The sequence below is a fragment of the Cheilinus undulatus genome, linkage group 3 (genome assembly GCF_018320785.1).
Source record: "Cheilinus undulatus linkage group 3, ASM1832078v1, whole genome shotgun sequence".
NCBI classification, from domain to species: Eukaryota; Metazoa; Chordata; class Actinopteri; order Labriformes; family Labridae; genus Cheilinus; species Cheilinus undulatus.
The window spans coordinates 30,187,449-30,206,053 of NC_054867.1; the positions used below are offsets into that span (position 1 = coordinate 30,187,449).

General features: G+C 39.0%; 2 protein-coding genes across 2 annotated transcripts; both read right to left on the reverse strand.

Moving 5' to 3' along the window:
* Positions 1–1,932: 1,932 nt before the first annotated feature.
* usp49 (ubiquitin specific peptidase 49) lies at positions 1,933–11,752 on the reverse strand. Its single transcript, XM_041783226.1, has 7 exons — positions 11,523–11,752; positions 9,852–9,974; positions 7,752–9,229; positions 3,447–3,654; positions 2,768–2,876; positions 2,394–2,599; positions 1,933–2,308 (listed from the first exon to the last, which is right to left on the reverse strand). Exons 3-7 carry the CDS (start codon positions 9,162–9,164, stop codon positions 2,205–2,207), a joined length of 2,040 nt encoding a protein of 679 aa, XP_041639160.1. The 5' UTR covers positions 9,165–9,229; positions 9,852–9,974; positions 11,523–11,752; the 3' UTR covers positions 1,933–2,204.
* A 1,325-nt stretch (positions 11,753–13,077) lies between these two features.
* On the reverse strand, positions 13,078–18,565 carry med20 (mediator complex subunit 20). Its single transcript, XM_041783669.1, has 4 exons — positions 18,399–18,565; positions 17,984–18,129; positions 13,463–13,716; positions 13,078–13,381 (listed from the first exon to the last, which is right to left on the reverse strand). Exons 1-4 carry the CDS (start codon positions 18,410–18,412, stop codon positions 13,160–13,162), a joined length of 636 nt encoding a protein of 211 aa, XP_041639603.1. The 5' UTR covers positions 18,413–18,565; the 3' UTR covers positions 13,078–13,159.
* Between the last annotated feature and the right edge of the window lie 40 nt (positions 18,566–18,605).

An 18,605-nucleotide genomic window follows, 5' to 3' on the forward strand; every position in this document is an offset into this window, starting at 1 on the left:
GTAAAAAGGTCATATTAGCATTGAGCCACCTCCTAACTAATGGTAATATTAGCAAGTGCATAGTTCAGAGTTCCTACACATTTTTTTTCAAAACTCAATTTAAAACCTTTAAGACCTGAACTGAAAAAAATAAGCCCTGTCAAACAGTTCAGAGCAGAGATATTTTTGGGCCATAAATGCACAAATTTGATAATTTCTGGCACATTTAATGCCTCTGTTCTATCTTTATGCTGTCTGGTAATATTCGTCATAACATATTTTAGCGGGTGTGCTGAGTTTTTTCTAAACATTTTAACTATCAAAAAGCAGAACTTTTTTTTTTTTTTGGCAATGAAGACTTGTTAAAATAAGGGTAAACTGCTTACATTTTTAAGTGGGCAAATTGGTAGATCAGATTGGTTCCCAACTGGACCGCCTAGAGGGGTTGCCAATAATCTCAGGGGAGTACAAGGCTTTGTCTAGCCTGAGGCGGTCAAAACTACATTGGATTATATGAAGTAAGATCATGTAAAAACTCTTTTTTACTAAAATTAATGTAGATTTTTGACAGCACTCTATCACCTTTTTTTTTTTAATTTGTGTGGGTCTGGGGAGCACCCAACACTGAATTCTCTGTATTTTGGAGTATATTCATGAAAAAAACTTTAGGAGGAAATTCAGTTAGATATAAATTATTCACTATTAATTAAAAAGAACACAATTATCTTCACAAATTTTAGCTTCTAGTTAGCCTGAATTAGGGATTTTTTTAAATTTAAAACTGAATAGTTTCATACTAAATAATCACATAAGGCCTGTTTACTGATTTAACAGCTAAAAAATAAAGGCACTCCAAAACTAAGAGGTTAACTTTTTAATGTTGCTGAGAATCAAAGACAGAAAGATTTTTAAAAGTTTTGAAATCTCAGAAACTCTGACTGTAGCATGCTATTTCTTCCTGTCTCACTCTCTTCCTACATCAGTGGCTGGTTTTGTAGATTTTAAGATCATTTGTCTTATTTCATCTGTTCAATTATTGATATTCTGTGTGTTACTAAAAGGTCTATCATATATGCAGTGGTGTGTCTGGCTATATGTCATAATTTTTAAATAACAAGCTAAAATGCTGTTTTGTTAGCGCTAGATTGTTATTTTTTAGCGTAACTAGCCAAAGTGCTTTATCAGCTTAAAAAGTTTATTTCAGCTCATTCTATACAGAGGCGGGATGCAGACACAAGGGAGCGACTGTGAACATTGAAATTTAAAAATGGCCACTGTGCTGTCAAAATGCTGCCACCGGTATTCCACTGTTTCCTGCGGCAGTCTTTAATAACGATGACGCCTCTCTTTATAGTTGAAGACATTTCTTCTTCTTTTCTCTACTCTCACGGGTAAAAGTTAGACTTTTTAACGCCTTACATTTAACTTACTTTCAAGAAGTGTTTATCTAACTAATGGGTGGTCAAATATAATGTGAAACTCAAATATGGCCTGAAGTCCCTCCAGATTTTTGAATGGTTCATACTAAAATGTATGAACTTACAGACATTTGAACATCCATACTGTGAGCATGCTGTCAGAGGAAGTGGCAATTATATGAATGTGGGAAATTGAATCCATACAATAAAGTTAACTGTTCTTTTTTTAGGTAGTGTGTAGTGAATTGGCAATAAATGTTCTGAAACAGCATTTAACAATCCAAAACCTGTGTTGCCTTTAAATGTAAAATGCTGTCTCAGGAGAACTCCTGGTTTGTTCCAGACTCAACAGACAAGAGCCTGATTGTTTACCTAGAAAGAACATGGACACACACAACTTGGTGTTCAGCAGGACAAAGAAAGACCTGCTCCCAGTCTTCAGGCCGTTAACCACTATGCTGGTCCCATGGGCTGAAAGACCTGTGGCCTCATTTATGAAAAGGTTTTTTGCGTGTTAAAAGAAAAAGCGTAAAGATGTCAATCAGAACATTTTAATTCAGATCACCAATAGTATTTCCTTGGCAACAATACAGCATGTATACTATCCTCTTTCTCATCTGAAATACTCTGCTAAAACTTTCACCTTGCCTCATAAATGAGGCTGTCCTACTGCCCTCGTTTCAGTCTTTTTTAGGAAGTGGATTTAAAGTGATTGTTTCTATGACATCTGGGAAAACATCAAGAGAACATTTTCATAAATGCAGCCATCGGCTGCTGCGTACAGGTCGACATCACAGCGAGAGGTATCTAGGCAGACCTCTGGGTGTAAAAGAGAATATAGGCCTGAGTGTTGCACACCTCCTCCACACTGCAAACCTTCATCTCAGAGTCGTTACAGTGGACCCAGAAACCTGAAGACACACAAAAAAGGTTAAAGATGTTGTAAAGAAATCAGATTTCACATGCTGATCTGGATCATGATGGGTCTCTTCTCACCTCCTTCTGTATTGTAGCAGTATGCAGTGTAGTGCCCTGAGCCGAAGCCTTTACCGTGATGCATAACTACAGCAGATAGATCGTAGGTGTAGCCTCCTCTGTGGACAGAGTGACCTGAGCCTGTGCAGCAGTATGGTTTGATGTTCAGAACTTGGTCAAAGGCCACATGGACGCCGATTTTCTCCCTATGGTTCCGCCCTGACCATCTGCCATACAACAGGGACTTGTTAGCGTCACATGCATCCGTGATAAAAACAAATGCTGCCTGTACTTAGCACTGAGATTTCAGCATAAAAAACTGAGAACTGTGTTAAATTCAGGACATTTAATGAGAAGTTAAAATAATTTAAATATCAGGATGTAAAGAAACTTGCCTGAAGCGTTTGAGGTGCAGCCGTAGAACCTGAGGTAAACGGTAGATCAGAAGCTGCTTACGTGCCTCTGACAGAACTAAGGGTTTGTGGGATGATTTCCGTCTTCTCTCTGTCAACCCAGGAAACAAAAAAATGTTAAGCTATTCCCCCAGTAAATCCAAAACAAAAATGCAAACATATGCAGGCATCACTGCCTTCTCCTGATCACAGTGGGCTAAATTCCCAACTCCTCCACAAGGTAAGTGTCCTCCATACTCCCTGCTCAACCACTCAGAGGACAAGTGTTGGCTCAATGCTAAAGGCACTTCCTCTCAGGGAAAGCAGATTAGACTTTTTTTGTTGTTGTTTTGAACAGCTTGAAATACCACCTTCAGGGCAAGTCCCATTCGATTTTAAACCATTCCTTATTGCCTTTACCTTAATTTTTCTTACGTCTGAAGAATCCAATTCTCTTTTCTAGTAGAACGTAGGAGATCAAATATGTGGAACACACGGCTTTGATAGAGAAAGTCACGTAATTTGTGTCATAGTGTTAAAAAGACGTAATGCAATGAAATCATGTTAAATAGTGAGAAGCATCCTACAAGGAAACTGCATGTATTAAACGTCAGCAGCAGTGCAGTGCAAATAATAACATAAGAAAGAGCCTTTGAAAAGACTGGATACAAAGTTTACTGACTGTTGCAGCTGTTGCAGGCATAGATGCAGCCTTCAAGAGCCTCCATCTCGGTAAACTTGGACAGCATCTCGGTGAGGGTGCAGCTGCGTTGGTACGCTGTGGAGCCTGAGCTTTTGTCTATACTGTGGTATCGCTCTGGAAACTCCAAAGACAAATCCCAGAATGGCTCGACTGTGTTAGACTTGTGCTTACAGGACAGACATGTAACCTAAAAGAAACCATAAGCAGAGAGGAGAAATAGGTAAGGGCCCCAGCTGAACGTAAATAGGAGGGCCTTTTTCTGTAGTTATCAGTTTCTGTATTGATCATGAGATGTGTTTTGATAACACTGCCCATGTGAAGAGAATTGTTATAATAACAGATGCCTTAAACCAGAGGGTTCTTTAGGAAAATGTTAGGATAAAGTTTATGAACATGCTCTTACAGTGTTTGCAAATGCCACGCAAAAAACAAAACAAAACAAACAAAGAAAAAAAAACAGGAAAAATCAAATCTTGATACACTTTCATATTTGAAATCTGTGTTTTTGCTGAGCTGATGTGACAATATCAACTCAGTTTAGATGGTTAGTGCTTTACAAGAAGCAAAGTTGTCTTACAGGTATCTTCATCTTGATGTTTTAATTGCTAATCACTGGCCCACATAGCAGGGTCTTCAGCATATAAGTTAATTTCTTTTGAGGACAAATAACTGGCCCAATCATGTCTCCTAGAGGGCCGTCTACACCCCTTCCCACTCTGTTTTCTCCTGCTCAGAGAAGCATATCCAGAAGAAACAAAATATCAGTATGAAAAGAATAAGTAGGATATGTTAAAAAGGCATAAAGTCCAAAAACACAATCATGAAGCTGCAAAAACTGTCAAGACTTCGCAGACCTGGTCTGCTACTGCATTACCCACTGTCAGGAGCGGGTGGAAGAGGCGAGGTGTGTGACACTGCCAGATAGGAAACAGAAGGAGCAGGTGTGTGTCAGGGGAGTGGAGGTACATCGTGAACATGAGGGGAGTGAGGCCGTAGTAACAACAGCATTGTCAGTGTTGTGTTTATCTGGCCATGCAGTAACTAAGGTAGATCTCTAGAGTATCCTAATACAATAAACAGCACTATTACACCTAAGGTTCTCTTTATAAAAGTTTATGAAAACGTTTATAAAGATGGACTTTGAATCCATTGAATCATCTTTCAAATGTTTGTGAAAAGGTTGTTAGAGGTTAGATCTGTAGCTCTTCTGCCTACAAAGCATACAAGGATGTTTGTAAAAGAACTCTGAGTGCTTGTACTCCATTACAAGCAAAAGTCCTTCATTCAAAGAGGCCTTATTTGCAAGTATGTCAGTATATTTTTCATCATTACGAAGTTTGAGTACTCAGGGTTCTTGTAGTAAAGTAAAAAAGTTTTCTAAGAAAACTTAACTACTATACCAGTATTACAGCTGCATAAACATGTATGTTGCATGTTTATGTTCTAGATCAACTGGCAGCCTGGGTGCCATATCATGCCCCCAAAAGATGATTCAATTCAGAAAACCTAAGGTTTAGGGTATTGTTTGTCTTTATGTCCTTATAACAACTAAGTCAATCAGTTTTATTGGGAGTAGCATATCCTACAGGTCTGACCTCTGAGATATAAAGGTGTAGAAATATGAAGTATGATAGAATGGAAGTAAATGTAACATAAGAGTTAGTATTTCTGAAGTGTTCAAATTTGTAATGATCTCCATTATTCCAGGAACATTACTTGCATTAAAAGCATTTAATGCATATTTTGAAAATATTTGCTTACTTTTGATGCAATCTTACTTTCAAAAAGACATCATGTCCTCTATATTTACCACAAGCGACTTAGTCAAAACAGAGTGAACCCTAGTGTTGTAGCTATTCACATCATTTCTTTTGTTTGATAATTTTACATTTATTCATTATTTGTTTGGGGAGAATTTAAGGATTAATTTTTATACAGCTAATGTTATCGTATAGAGTAATTAATTATTGAGTGGGGCTTTTGTTTTGATATATTTGGTAGTTTTGCACAAGGTGACGTCTATATTATGGGCAGGTAGGATAGGATGGGCGTGCACCGGGGAAGGTGAATGGTTTTTTACCAGGAAGGCATGAGTCAGGAAGGCGGAGAACGCCAATTGTTTGTGAGAAGCTTTTGTGAATAAACGCCTCAAAAGTTATAATTTTTGCATGGACATTGACATTTTTGATCCTGCGTAAGATCTACTATCCCTGAGCCACAGTGGTCGCTTTGATTTTTTTTGAGTTTTGAAATTGTTTGTTAATTGAAAAGAACAAATCGCCGCTATACCTAGCAATGCAGATACGCATACCACTGTCAGATAACGATGCTGATACCATGCAGAAATACTTGTATTCATAAAACGTTGCTGATATTGAATTCAATATAATTTACAGCATGATGTAAGTCACTCATTATTTGAGCTGGTAGGTTAAGCTGGAGCAGTGTCTACAGGTACAAACTTTCAAAATATCTTTAAAAACAAGTTAAAGTACAATAAAGTGTTTTTTATGCTTGGTATGAATGAGTGCCCTAAATGTAAATACCTAACCTGACACGCCAGATGGATTTGTTTCATACATCCATCTGGGAAAGCTTCAATAGGAAACGTTTGAGAAAGGGCTGAGGCTTTGAAAAAAAAAAAACTAACTTGAGTGTGGTTGGGTGAACGTTCTGTCTGTCACATCTCTATGGGCCAATCAGAGCAACAAAACACGTGACTTAGCCGCTATCAAGCTGCCCGTGTGCAGTTACTGAGGATTAACACGAAACATGGTGACTATAGACATGTAAGTACTTGACTTTTGTCGTTTTTGAAAAGAAAACAACCCACTGCTGTTCTTTGTTCTTCTTTTAACGAAGAAATGTCGTCAAGTTGATAAAACTGGTGCTTTAGCAGCATCCATGTAATCTCTTCCTCCATAACTGCACCGGCTCTTGCTGCTGCTTGTTTACGTCACAACTTTGCTGCACCTGAAAGTACTGCCCCTTGTCGCTGATTGGTACCTGTCACTTTCTAACCAGGCCCAAATGGTTCAGATGGGAGCTTTGCAAGATGGATACGCCAGTGAGAAACAAGGAAATGGATGTATCCATCTGCTTTGCAAGGTTAGTAAATACCTGAACTTGGTCTGAAAACACTGGTCTTGTTGCATCTCCAGGGAACAAACACCTTTAAATGTGTTTAAATTAGGGCTGTCAAAAGGTTAGAATTTTATTCGCAATCAATCACACCCTTTTCCCATTATTTTAGAATTGCACTATTTTGCATTTTAAACCATTTTGGTCTCTTTCTGGATTTTTCTACAGTCTTTAACTAAGGGTAACTGACTTTCTAATTGGATACAGGCCTGCTTTTAGAGGCTGATTGTAGATTATAACATGAACTTGACCACAAAAAGGATATTGTTATGGACTGAAAATTAAATAAGAGAACATTAAAAAGGTCCAGATGACTTCTGACTGGTCCACTGAGCCGTCTGAGTTTTTAAAGTGAAATGAGACATGGAGGAGCAATGGTGGACTTATATCACATCACTATGGCTGTAGGGAGATGCTGACGTGTCTTAACCAAAGTGTGTTGTAAGTGATAATCACGCATGTGGTTAATTGCAATTTTTTTAAAAAAGAGCACTAATTGTTGACCTTAGTTAATTGTGATAAATTTGATAAATCTTAACAGCCCTGGTTTAAACGTGTCCATGGTGTTAATTCTCAGATTGGGGAATAATGTGATAGACCTATTGGGAGAAGGTACACTTAAGTCTCATGTGACTGGTTGTAAAGGTGCCAGCTAGAGCCAAAAATGCCAGGGCTAAAATTTCTTTTCAATCTAGCACTGGGAGTGTGACTTATTTAGCAAAACAAAATATCAAAGTATGTTTGGGACACAGGCTAAAATATATTGACTGACTATTGTTTGTATTTCTGGAGTATGACAGTCTCTTATATCTAACCATATTGTGTAAATAAAAAGGATCCAAAAGTTTTCATTGCATTGGAAATCTGCCCCTCGATTGTTTTGAGAATCAGCTCTAATTAGAAAAAAACCTTATAATATATGATTTATTCAAACAGTAACTAAACACTGCCATCATCATAGCGAAATCGTCATAGTAAGAATCTAAGGTATACCCGAGGAACTCCTAAAAAACATAATACCCAGTGTAAATATGGAAGGTGATACAACCTAAAAGAGAATTTTTCAAGAGATAATATTCGGTCACAACATTACACCTAATGTATAAAGCAGAAGTATTTGTGTAGAGGTGTTGAAAGTCTTACCTGGCTGAGTAGCTGCCCATGAAAAATGGTGTTAAGAACCTTTAGCACTTTCTTGGATAGCTTCCTCTTTGTGATCGGGATAACTATCCTGCGTTTGGACCCCTCTGTGTCCAGCTCTTGCTGCACCTTGTCCAGGAGCTCACACAAGAACTCCTGAGCGTCCTGCTGGTCATAGCCCCTAAAGGCTGGGATGAGGTTCCACACGGAGTGCAGCATGGCAAAAGGGGACACTAAAGACCACCGGCCTGACCACATTACCCTGAAAAGTGTGTGTAATTCATGGCACAGAGACATCTGCTGGCGGGTGGAGCAGCGGGACTCCTTGGGCTGGACCAACTCTGCAGCCTGTGGGGGAGGTGGGACACTTTCTTTTTTGCCCAAGGGCAAGTTCCAACTGCCCGCCCTCCCTATACGTCCAAGAGGGCATCCTGCCAGTGATGTGTTACCACTGCTGACTACACCTCCTGTCACACCTTTCATCCCTGGGGAGTGATTGGTCTTGGCCAGCAGCTCCTCAGTCTCACACAGGTCCAAAGTGAGAAAACACTCCCTGAATTTCTGCAGGTGGCTCAGCACTTGCAATATTGAGTTCATGTAGCATGTGTTTCCCAAGTTGCGCAGACCAGTGACACCTGGAGCCAGTCTCCGGCGGGTTACCGTGTGTGTGGAGTAGTATCTCCTCAGTTTAGCAGCTCTGCCATTCTGAGGACTCTTACGGGTCAGGGTTAAGAGGGAAGGCTTCTTGGGAGGAGGGTGTGGAGGTAGGCGTTCTGGAGGGTCGCGAAATTTGCGAGGAATGAGTGTGATGGTTGAACGTGGCGCCTGAGTGAGAAGCCTAGCACTCTTTCTGGGTGGGACATTACCAAGCTCTTCCATGAGTCTCCTTTTTACCTCTTTCTTTTGTCTTCTAGCTTCCTCAAGTTTCTCTTTACGTTTGTCCTGCAGTTCCTGGTGTTTGCTGAACCACACCTGAAACATCTTCCCGAGAAGTGCTTTCCTCCTGTGACGCAGAGCCAGCTGCATGGCGGGCTGTGGCCCACTGTCTCCAACCCAGGGGGTGCAGTCCCCCCCAGTGGAGGAGCGGAGTGAGCGTCTACCTGGGCTGCGAACAGTAGAGAGCGCTCCTCTGAGGAGTTTGAGGTCACCCTCAGCATTGTCATTGAGAACATAGTCTCCACAGGCAAAACAGAAGACATCCAGCTCACGCACCTCCATAGCCAGAGGGTGTTGAGACTCCTGAAAGTGTTTGAGTGAGTGCTCCTCCATGAAACGTCCACAGGCCACGTGGGAACACTTGAGGCAGGCCCACACTGAATCGGTCGTTCTGCAGTCGACACAGTGCCATTTTTGTGGATTGAGGATAGAATGGTCCTGGCCCAGACGAAGGCGTCCCACGTGCTTACAACGATCCATCTCTCCAGATACACATGTGGCCTCAGTGATAGGACACGCGTCCTGTAACCAAGCAGGAACTCATTCTAGAGAAGGTAAAAAAAAAAGAAATTTCACGTGAAATCACAAAATGACTGTTAACCAACTTCTGCTCTTGTTTTAGTGCACATTTTGGCCAACATTCCACTGATTTTAAATTCTTATTCTCTGATTCTTATTGATAGCATGTGTTTTAATTTTCCAATGATCAACAGTATCAGAAAGTAAAGAAGCTTAAAAAAGACAGATCTTCATTTACATTCTCACTCCAAAGCTGCTGCAAGCATGAGGGAGCACGACAGTGATCCAAACAAATTCACAGATCAGAATATTTCTATTTTTTAAGTCATGTTTTGCATTGAAGTAGTATTCATGTCTTTGGCGTACAGAGAGCAGTAGAAGTGACGCATATATAGTAAGCAGGAGATGAATATGCTTGCAATTTTAATGATAAAAAAAATAGGAATTTCCCCTATATCAGAAGCTTAGGAGGACTTCTATTTTTGATGCTGTGGTATCAAAACAGGTATCAATAATGTCTTATTTCACTAGCATCATATTAAACTCCAAAATTTCAATCATTACAACCCTATAAGAAGCATTCTGGATTTAATTCTCATAGAAACTACTGTGCTGGTACTGTCACAAAGTTAATTAAGCTCTACTTACTGCAAAAGTAGTTTGCTTTATCAGGTTTTGGATAGTACATCACACCATCTGAAGTGAACTCAAATCCAAAGTCCAGCAAGGTCATCCATGTCTGCTGCCACCATCAGCATCAACAGGAACTCTCTGAAGAACAGGGATGAAGACAAGTGAATCAATGCCTGGAAAACCAGATGTGACAGCAAACTTTTATTACACATGGGGCATCAAAGAATGACTGTGTTTTTGCTTTTTACCTCAATTTAGCAAATCATTACATATACTATGCGTAAAAGCCACTTGATCAGCAGAAGGCTCAGAGCACATGCTATTATACAATACTCCTTTTCATTTGCTTTGGTTTTTTTTTTTTATTTGGATTTTTTCTCCATTTCTTAGAATTTCCCTCCATTTCTTAGAAAGCTTAGACTCAGAGGTAGTTGGTTGTGTAGTGTGGGGTTTACTAGAGGATATGGATTATATCCACTTATGTTTCAGTCTCCGCTTCTTAATAAAGAGTATATCTCATAAAGAATAGACAAATTAACACTACACCCACTTCCGCTTGCACCACTACACCACTGGGGATAACCAACTGATATTGTAGTTTTGTACTGCATGAGGAACTCTGTAATATTGAGCTGTACTAAATAACTTGACATTAGATAGAATAATCCGTCTATGTCACTGGAAATTTTAGGTTAAAATACATGACTAATGGTAGCCTGCTGCAATGAAATGGAGACATGGTAAACACAGTTTTAAAGAAATAGTTAACGCTCTTGAATGGGCTAAAGTACAGGCAGAAATGTTGACATTAAGGAGAATGGCTGTCCATCCATTAAAATAGATGTAATTATTCCATGTAATTGTCTACATGCACGGCATCAGCGCTGAGCATGAACCTTTGTTCTTGCTTTTTATTTTCCTCATTGTGTAAATCATCTACTTCTTTTCAAAATAAAAATTTCCAAAGGAAAAAACATCGATGCAACTGGTTCCGAGTGAGTTGCAAAGCCAGATCGTGCAATTATTTTGAGCCATTGACGCTGTGTCTTTATGACCAAGTGGCGATGGTTCAAACAAATGTTACAGTATCTTAGCTTTATCCGTCCGTGTTCTAAAGCCTGTTGTCTAAATCCGACTGGCTGGTTCTTATCGCCATGCTAAGCTACCCCATCATCACCATGTCCAGCCAGAACAAAGAACAGCAAGAGAGCCACTCTCCAGGAACATCCAACAACTTTGTTGGTGTGGGGCAGCCCAGCAACCAATAAGTTAGCCACCGCTGCTAACCGCTAGCTACCGCAGCTCCGTTTAGGATTAGCGGTGCCTAGCCTTTTTACCGACGTAACTAACGATATATTTTGTTGAGCACTGATGCTGTGATTGGTACCAATTAGCTAACATTTATGTTATTAGTTTGACACAGAGGCTAGCTTTAGCAGCGAGGCTAACGTGTCTGCTAAGGACAATCGAAGTTAACCTAACGGTTGTTGTTGGTCGCTAACGTTCACTAACTATTAACACTGTGCGGCTTAGCACGCTAACAAACTGCGCCGTTAACGGTTAAAAACTCCCCGGTGACTTTCATCACAGAAAGCCGGCTGATAGAGTGCACATAAACCCCAGGCCTTATCCGTATTCATTACTACATTCATAACATCTGATAATGGAAGAGCTGTGTAACGTTACCATCGCCAACATCCATCCGGTTGGTACACTCAGAGCTGGTTGTTGTCCTCACAGATTGAACAACCCAACTCTCGATCCGAGTCCAGACCCCGTCGCTCTCATTGGATTGGGACTGAGCGGCAGACGGGCTCTCATTGGCGGATTGGCTGAACAACAGGCAGCACGGTGGACCGTCCGTCCGTCCACCCACCGAGGCCACATGGAACAATACCCAACTGAGGCTAGACTGCAAGCCGGGCGAACAGGAAGGCTGCCCCTGAGCGCCTGACCCCAGTGTCCACGAAAGCCCCGTGCCCGCCCTGCGTCAGCTGGTTTGTGGTAATCTCATAAAATGCATTTGGGGAATGAAGCTTTTAAGCACAGTATAAGCTGAATCCGGTGCAGAGGCTGCCATGTGGAGGGGACTTAAAAATCAAGAATTGAGGCTTATAATGACTGTGATTCAAGTTAACACAGTGTAACACACAGGCTGAAACTGGTGCCAAGTGCTAATCCAGCTAAAGGCTGCTGTCTGTACAAACATGGACTTAATACGGAGACGTTTCCGATCATTTTCCTTGGTTCATTTTAAACAAATGTTTTAAAAATATAATAAAAACATATTTAAAATCTTACTCCCCTTATTCAGCACTTGAAATCATAATTAAAACACTCTTGTGTTCCTCTGCCAGCTTTTTCTGACTTTCTGTCGGAAATCCTTAGATGCTTGATCCTCGCAAACAATAATTTGGACATTTATGTTGAAGTAGCACTCGCTGCTCCATGTTAAAGTCTTTAAAGTTTATTATTATTATTATTATTATTATTATTATGATAAAAATCTATTTTTTAAAAGTACGTGTATTCTAATGGCTCTTATTTCTCATTATGACACATCAGGACAGCTACAACAGTCAATTCCTCTTATCCTTTTTCACATACTTGAACACAAGTTTAATTAAAATTGTTCATTAAGGCTGAATTAATTTAGCTGTTGCCATGTTTATAGGACAACTTGGATGAACATGTTATGGTTTTATTAGTAACAGATTTGGATTTCAGCTGTAATATAGCAATGTTGTACATAACCAACACTGTGTTTCTTAATTGGAAGTCCTAAGAAAAAAAAAGACTTGAATGACACTACCTGAATCTTTTGGCTAAAAACCCAGATCTAAAACACTTGAAGTCTTTGTGATCCTTACCAATGGTGAACTGAGATCTTGAGGTCTAGGCACACATGCACAGAGACATATGCATGGGTATTTCTACAGGGTGCACTCTTCTCTAAACTGTATTAACTAATTAACCATAAACCATGACCCACTGCAGGAAATCAAATAATTTAAATCAAGAAAAAATGATCAGTTACTGTAACTTTACCTCTAGTTTTAACTGTGTATGCTGCATCAACTGAGAATGTTACATCAACAAGAGGAAATGCAAAGTATACATGTTAAAAAAAGATAATTTTTAAATTAAAATGACAGAATTTCAACTTCTGTTCAAAAGGGCATTTTAATACAAGATTGGTCCAGTAATAAGAATAAAAAAAAGCTTTCAGATATACCTGGGATTCTTTTCTGATCAATGAAAACAGATTTATTATGACATCAACACAAACATTAAAAAAGGCTTTGTTAATTGCTACCAACAGCTCAACGTACATTACTTCCTGGCATTTGTAGTTTCCGAAGTTTGTTGAACAGCTCCAGGTACTGCGTCATGGTGTCAACACAGTCTGCCTGGGCAAAGAGCCCTTCAGGTTTGGCAGCAAACACAGACGGCAGTTCAGGGACATTGGAGCCCAGAAAGGACGCCATGAACTCCCTCATGAGATTCCAGCAGTCCCCTGGAACCACACAGGGACAGTACTCCACCTGAGAAAACACACCGAGATTTAAAGCACACAAAGAAAACATGACATTTCCACTCTCAGTAATATTCACATCACTGCTTACCTCTACCGATATCCCTCTGGCACTGGAGCTCATAGTCACAGTTCCAACTTTTATCAAGAAGTCACAGTAACGATATCTGGAACCACGACACTCCACTTTGTGCCCCTTGGCATTTTGGAAGTGACTTTTCAGCTTCACCATAAGAACATCAAAGTTTGCATCAGCTATCAGGCAGGGTCCGCCTTCAAACAGAGCCAGGCAGCTCAAAGGAGTTTCAGAGTTGTGCATCACATATAAGAGCTTAGAGGGTTGACCTGGGACAGATGTGGGAAAGTCACTATCAAAGGTACAAAGTGAATACATTTTCATATTCACACACTCTACAGATGCAGTTTTGAACTAGTGGCATTTAGCAAAGTATTTTATTTTGGTGACAATGAAAATTTACCTTGTATTTTGAAATAAGTCATTGCGTTTGTAGCATAGCCGTAGTTAATACAGTCAGTAGTTACATAGAGGAAAATAATTCCCATTTTAAAAAAGTAACAACCAATTCATCCTTAATTAGCAAATGTTGCTTCATTTTTTTAATGAGAATTTGAAAGTCATATGTTATATTTTCTTTGCAGAGTTCTGGTACCTGTTGCACAGTTCCTGGTTGTAGCAATAACCAGATGAAGCGAAATGCTGTTAACAGCAGCATTTCATACATGCTGTTCCCTGTCTGAATGCATTTTTTCCAAAACTGGTGTAATTTTTTTTTTAGATTTATTTTTGGGCCTTTTTTGCCTTTATTAGATAGAGGAGGACAGTGGATAGACTCGGAAACAGGGACGAGGGAGCAGGGAGAGACATGCGGCAAAGGCCCACAGGTCGAATTTGAACCCGGGCCTCCCATCTGCACGCCCCAACTGCTCTGAAATTAATTAGGAGCTCAAAATCTACTGACCTGAAGAGGTGAGGTGAGTCAGATGAATCATGGTTAAAACATATTTTATAGGGGCCAATTTGTGAAATATTGGAACTTTCAGAATATCCACAAACTAAAATATGGGATAATACTCCTTTAAGTATCCATGCTGATATTCACAATGATCTTTAACTGAGCTTGTTTTGAAATAGACACTGATGAGCTATGTTATCGGCTTGTGTTTATACGCAGTGTTGACTTTATATGTATGCCAAAGTATGATACACCTTTAGCCACCAGCTAACAGCATGGCAAATTACACTAAAACTAATACAAGGGGGTGTGATGTGAGCTGTAAACCTCTAAGTCTGCTATAATGATAACTGATTATGTCCCACCCCCTTTAACCAAACATGACCAACCTTACTATTACGTAAATACTGAGCTAATACAGTTAGCTTAATATACTTGTGTACATTATCAAAGGCAAAGTGATTTCTTTCCATCTCTAAATTGTAAAAGGGAAGGGAATTATCATTATCCCGATTGAGGTGGCATTCTCATATATTTTGACCTCAGAATTACTCTTATAAACTATATGATTAAAATCTATCTGCAATATAATGGGGGCTACTGATATAATCATATTGCTTGTTTAATGAATATTATATTGTTTGCCAACTTTAGTTCACAAGCCAAACTGTATTTTGTAGTACTTTCCAATGCCACAAGGTGGCAGTAGCTGTATGTGAACCATGCAACTCAATTGGCATCAAGTAATTATGACAAAGTGGAGATTACTCCATGTTTTACTCTGTATTGACAGTATAATTAAAACTCTGGCATTACAATTGAAAGTGATTCAAAATGGGGAACCAAACAAAAGAGAAACAATTTTTACAATAAAAGTAAGTGACTGGACTGTGTTGTGAATAATGAAGATTTAGAAGGCTAGGAAACAGACTGAAATTAATACTGTTAGCCCCAACTAGGTCAGATGAAGCACTTATCAACATGCTACAGAATCAGCCTTTAAAAAGGAATAAGTTCTTTAATACTTAAAATATGTGTATTTCAATGTATTTATTCAAGAGGGCTTTAATTCCAAGCAGTGTGGTGACCTAGTGTCCTTTTAGTCTGTATTTGTTAATGCTTTAATTTAATTTTGTACATTTGTTTTGTGCTGTGTGCTGGACTTTGGTCACTTGTGGGGTTTTGTAGAGGGCTATATAAATAAATTACATTTACATATTTGTTTGGATCCGGTGAGTGCATACTAAATACAACATACAGCATGAAATTACAATTTCAAAAGCTAAACACTGCAAACTGAGGAGGGGGATTCTGTAAAATGTGAGAGCTGATCATTCAGTGTTGGCTGGTGTACACAGGTGTATCTCAACATAAACAGAAGATCATGAAAAGTTCATTCTTTCTTGTGAATTAGGCTAAGTCAAGAAGTGACATTTCCATATATTCTAGATTAATCTCATACAACATAAAAAATTTGGACACTTTTCTTGGTTAAATGTTCATATTTACGGCTTACGGCCCACACAAATAAACAGTCCGCTATCTAAAAATAATGGAATATCCCAAAACAACAACTCAAAAAAGATTTACAATAAGGACATGTTGACCTTCTGGAAATGTCTGTACATCCTGAGCAATCTGCTCATTTATGAGCCTCACTGACAGTGGGATGAATGCGTGTTTGTATCTGTTATGTTTACAAAGGGGAACTCTGTACCTCCTTCCTGAAATCTAAAAATTTACGACATTGAGAAGATGCATGCATGTACAGAACATCTTGGTAATCAATCAGAGAAAAAGAGGCTGCAACAATTCTTTTCTTTGCAGCAAAAGAAAAGCAAGACTTATTTCTGAAATAAAAACCCAGTCGCAGCTTTAACTTCTTTACAAGTTGATCAATATGAACCTTAAAAGTCAAAGAATCATCAATCAAGAATTCAAGATATTTATAAGATGACACAGACTCAATCACATCACTCTGATCTTCATTCAAACTCTTGGACCTTGATTTTCAAATTAAATTCAAAATGTACTTTGATCTGAAAACAGGACTTTAGACCACTGAGCAAGAGTCCAATACTTTTTCTCCTTAGCCCAGTTGAGACACTGATGATATTGTCTATGATTTAGGAGTGGCTTGAGACTAGGAACACCACACCTGTAGCCCATTTCCTAGTCCCATTTGTGTGTGGTGGCTATTGAATCACTAACTCCAACCTCAGTCCACTCCTTGTGAAGTTCCCTTAAGTTCTTGAATCTGCTTTGTTTGGCCCTCAGAAGGGCCCTCCCTTTTGCACCTTTTCTTGGCACACAATTTTCTATAAAAATATTTTGATACTCTGCAAACAGCCTGCCCTTTGAGCACTGACCTTAAGTGGCTTACTCTCCTTGAGGGGGGTCTGGACAATAATCAATTTAGCAGTCTTCCCCATAGTTGCAGTTCTGTGAACTGAACCAGAATAAGAGAATGAAGGCCTAGGAAACCTTTGTAAACTGGACTTGGACTTACTTTACGACATTTTATTATTATTAGATAGTGGATTTTTGCTGTGATCATCAGCATTAAAACAGAAAAAGTCTTGTAATATTGCACGTTGTATGAGAGGAATCTAGAATACATCCAAGTTTCACTTCTTGAATTGATTCACAGGAAAGAATAACATTTTTCATAACATTCTGACTTTTTGAGATCACCTGTACATTGTCACTTTCGCTTTAGAGTTGCATTTTATATTTAAGATAAATAGTACAATCTCAAAAGTTTTCATATATGTACCAGCTAATGTAGCTTGGACTTGGACTATTCTTTTGAAATCTGTATGTTTTTATTCCCTCTTACTCTAAAGGACTGCAAAACTAAAATGCAGAAAAATACAGTCATGGACGAAAGTGTTGGCACCCCTGGAATTTTTCCAGAAATTGTTGCAATTACAAATGTTTTTGGTATACACATGTTTACTTCATTTATGTCATTGGATCAACACAAAAAAGCAGAAGAAGAGAGTAGCCACAGCTCCATGAATTATAAACTTCTTGATTATATTACACTCAGTGAACAAAGGAATTTCAAGATCTCTTGAGATGGTCTTGTAACCTTGAGATTGTTAAGTCCTCAGACAATTCTCGGCTCTTCTTTCTCTTCTCCATGCTTGGTGTGACACACACAGGCACACAACACCAAGGTTGAGTCAACTTTTATATATTCTAACTGGCTTCAGGTGTGATTCATCTGTTACATGCCACGGGTGAGTTTAAATGAGGATCACATGCTTGAAATAAAATGATTTACTCACAATTTTAAAAGGGTGCCAATAATTTTGTCCAGCCCATTTTTGAGTTTGTGTAAAATTATGACAATTTGGGCTTCTTCCTTCTGCTTTTTTGTGTTGTTTCAATGCATATAAATGAAATAAACGTGTATACCAAAAACATTTGTAATTGCAACAATTTCTGGGAGAAATTGTGCATTTTCTGGAAAAATTCCAGGGGTGCCAATACTTTCGTCCATGACTGTATACTGCCCCTCAAAAGTGATGAGAGAGAAACGCCTCGTTAAAACGAGACTCTACCTTTTATCATTCTCAAAGCCCTGATATTCAATATGATGGCTGTAGAAAGAGTAGAGAGGTAACTGTTACCGCTAACGTTTCCTGTTGCATGGTAGGTCTCACAGTCTACACAGAAGCTGCCCTGCTTCACAGCACCAAGCTGCTCCAGCTTCTTGTGCAGGATGTCCACTGTCTGCTGCACACTCTTCCCCTCTGCTACAGGTACCTGGCACACACTGCGGGACCAAAAAATATCAGATCATTTTAGAAAACAGCAATGTGTAAGAAAAAAGATATATCTGCGTTTTATACTGAATACGCGTAGATTAATAAAACTACACACTGTTTGAAAGAGCACTGCATGAATGGATCTGAGCGGTGCAGCTCTGTGTAAAGTTCAAATAATCTATGTTAAGACGAGACAATGATGATATGACTTTCGAATGGTTTATAAGACTTACAATATTAAAAAATAAAACTTTTAAAAACAAAGTAATCATCTCACCAAGTGACACCCATTGATGCGCCGCGTCGCGTCCCACTGTTTTGTTAGCTTAAGGTTGAATACTTCCGGGTGAAAAATGTTCTTCCGATAGAATTAAAACAACGTTTTGTAGATTTCATTCACCTTATTGAAATCTTAGTTGAGTTATATTATTACAAATACATATGGCTTTGAAAAAATACTCTTTTGGCGACCGAAGTAAGCATA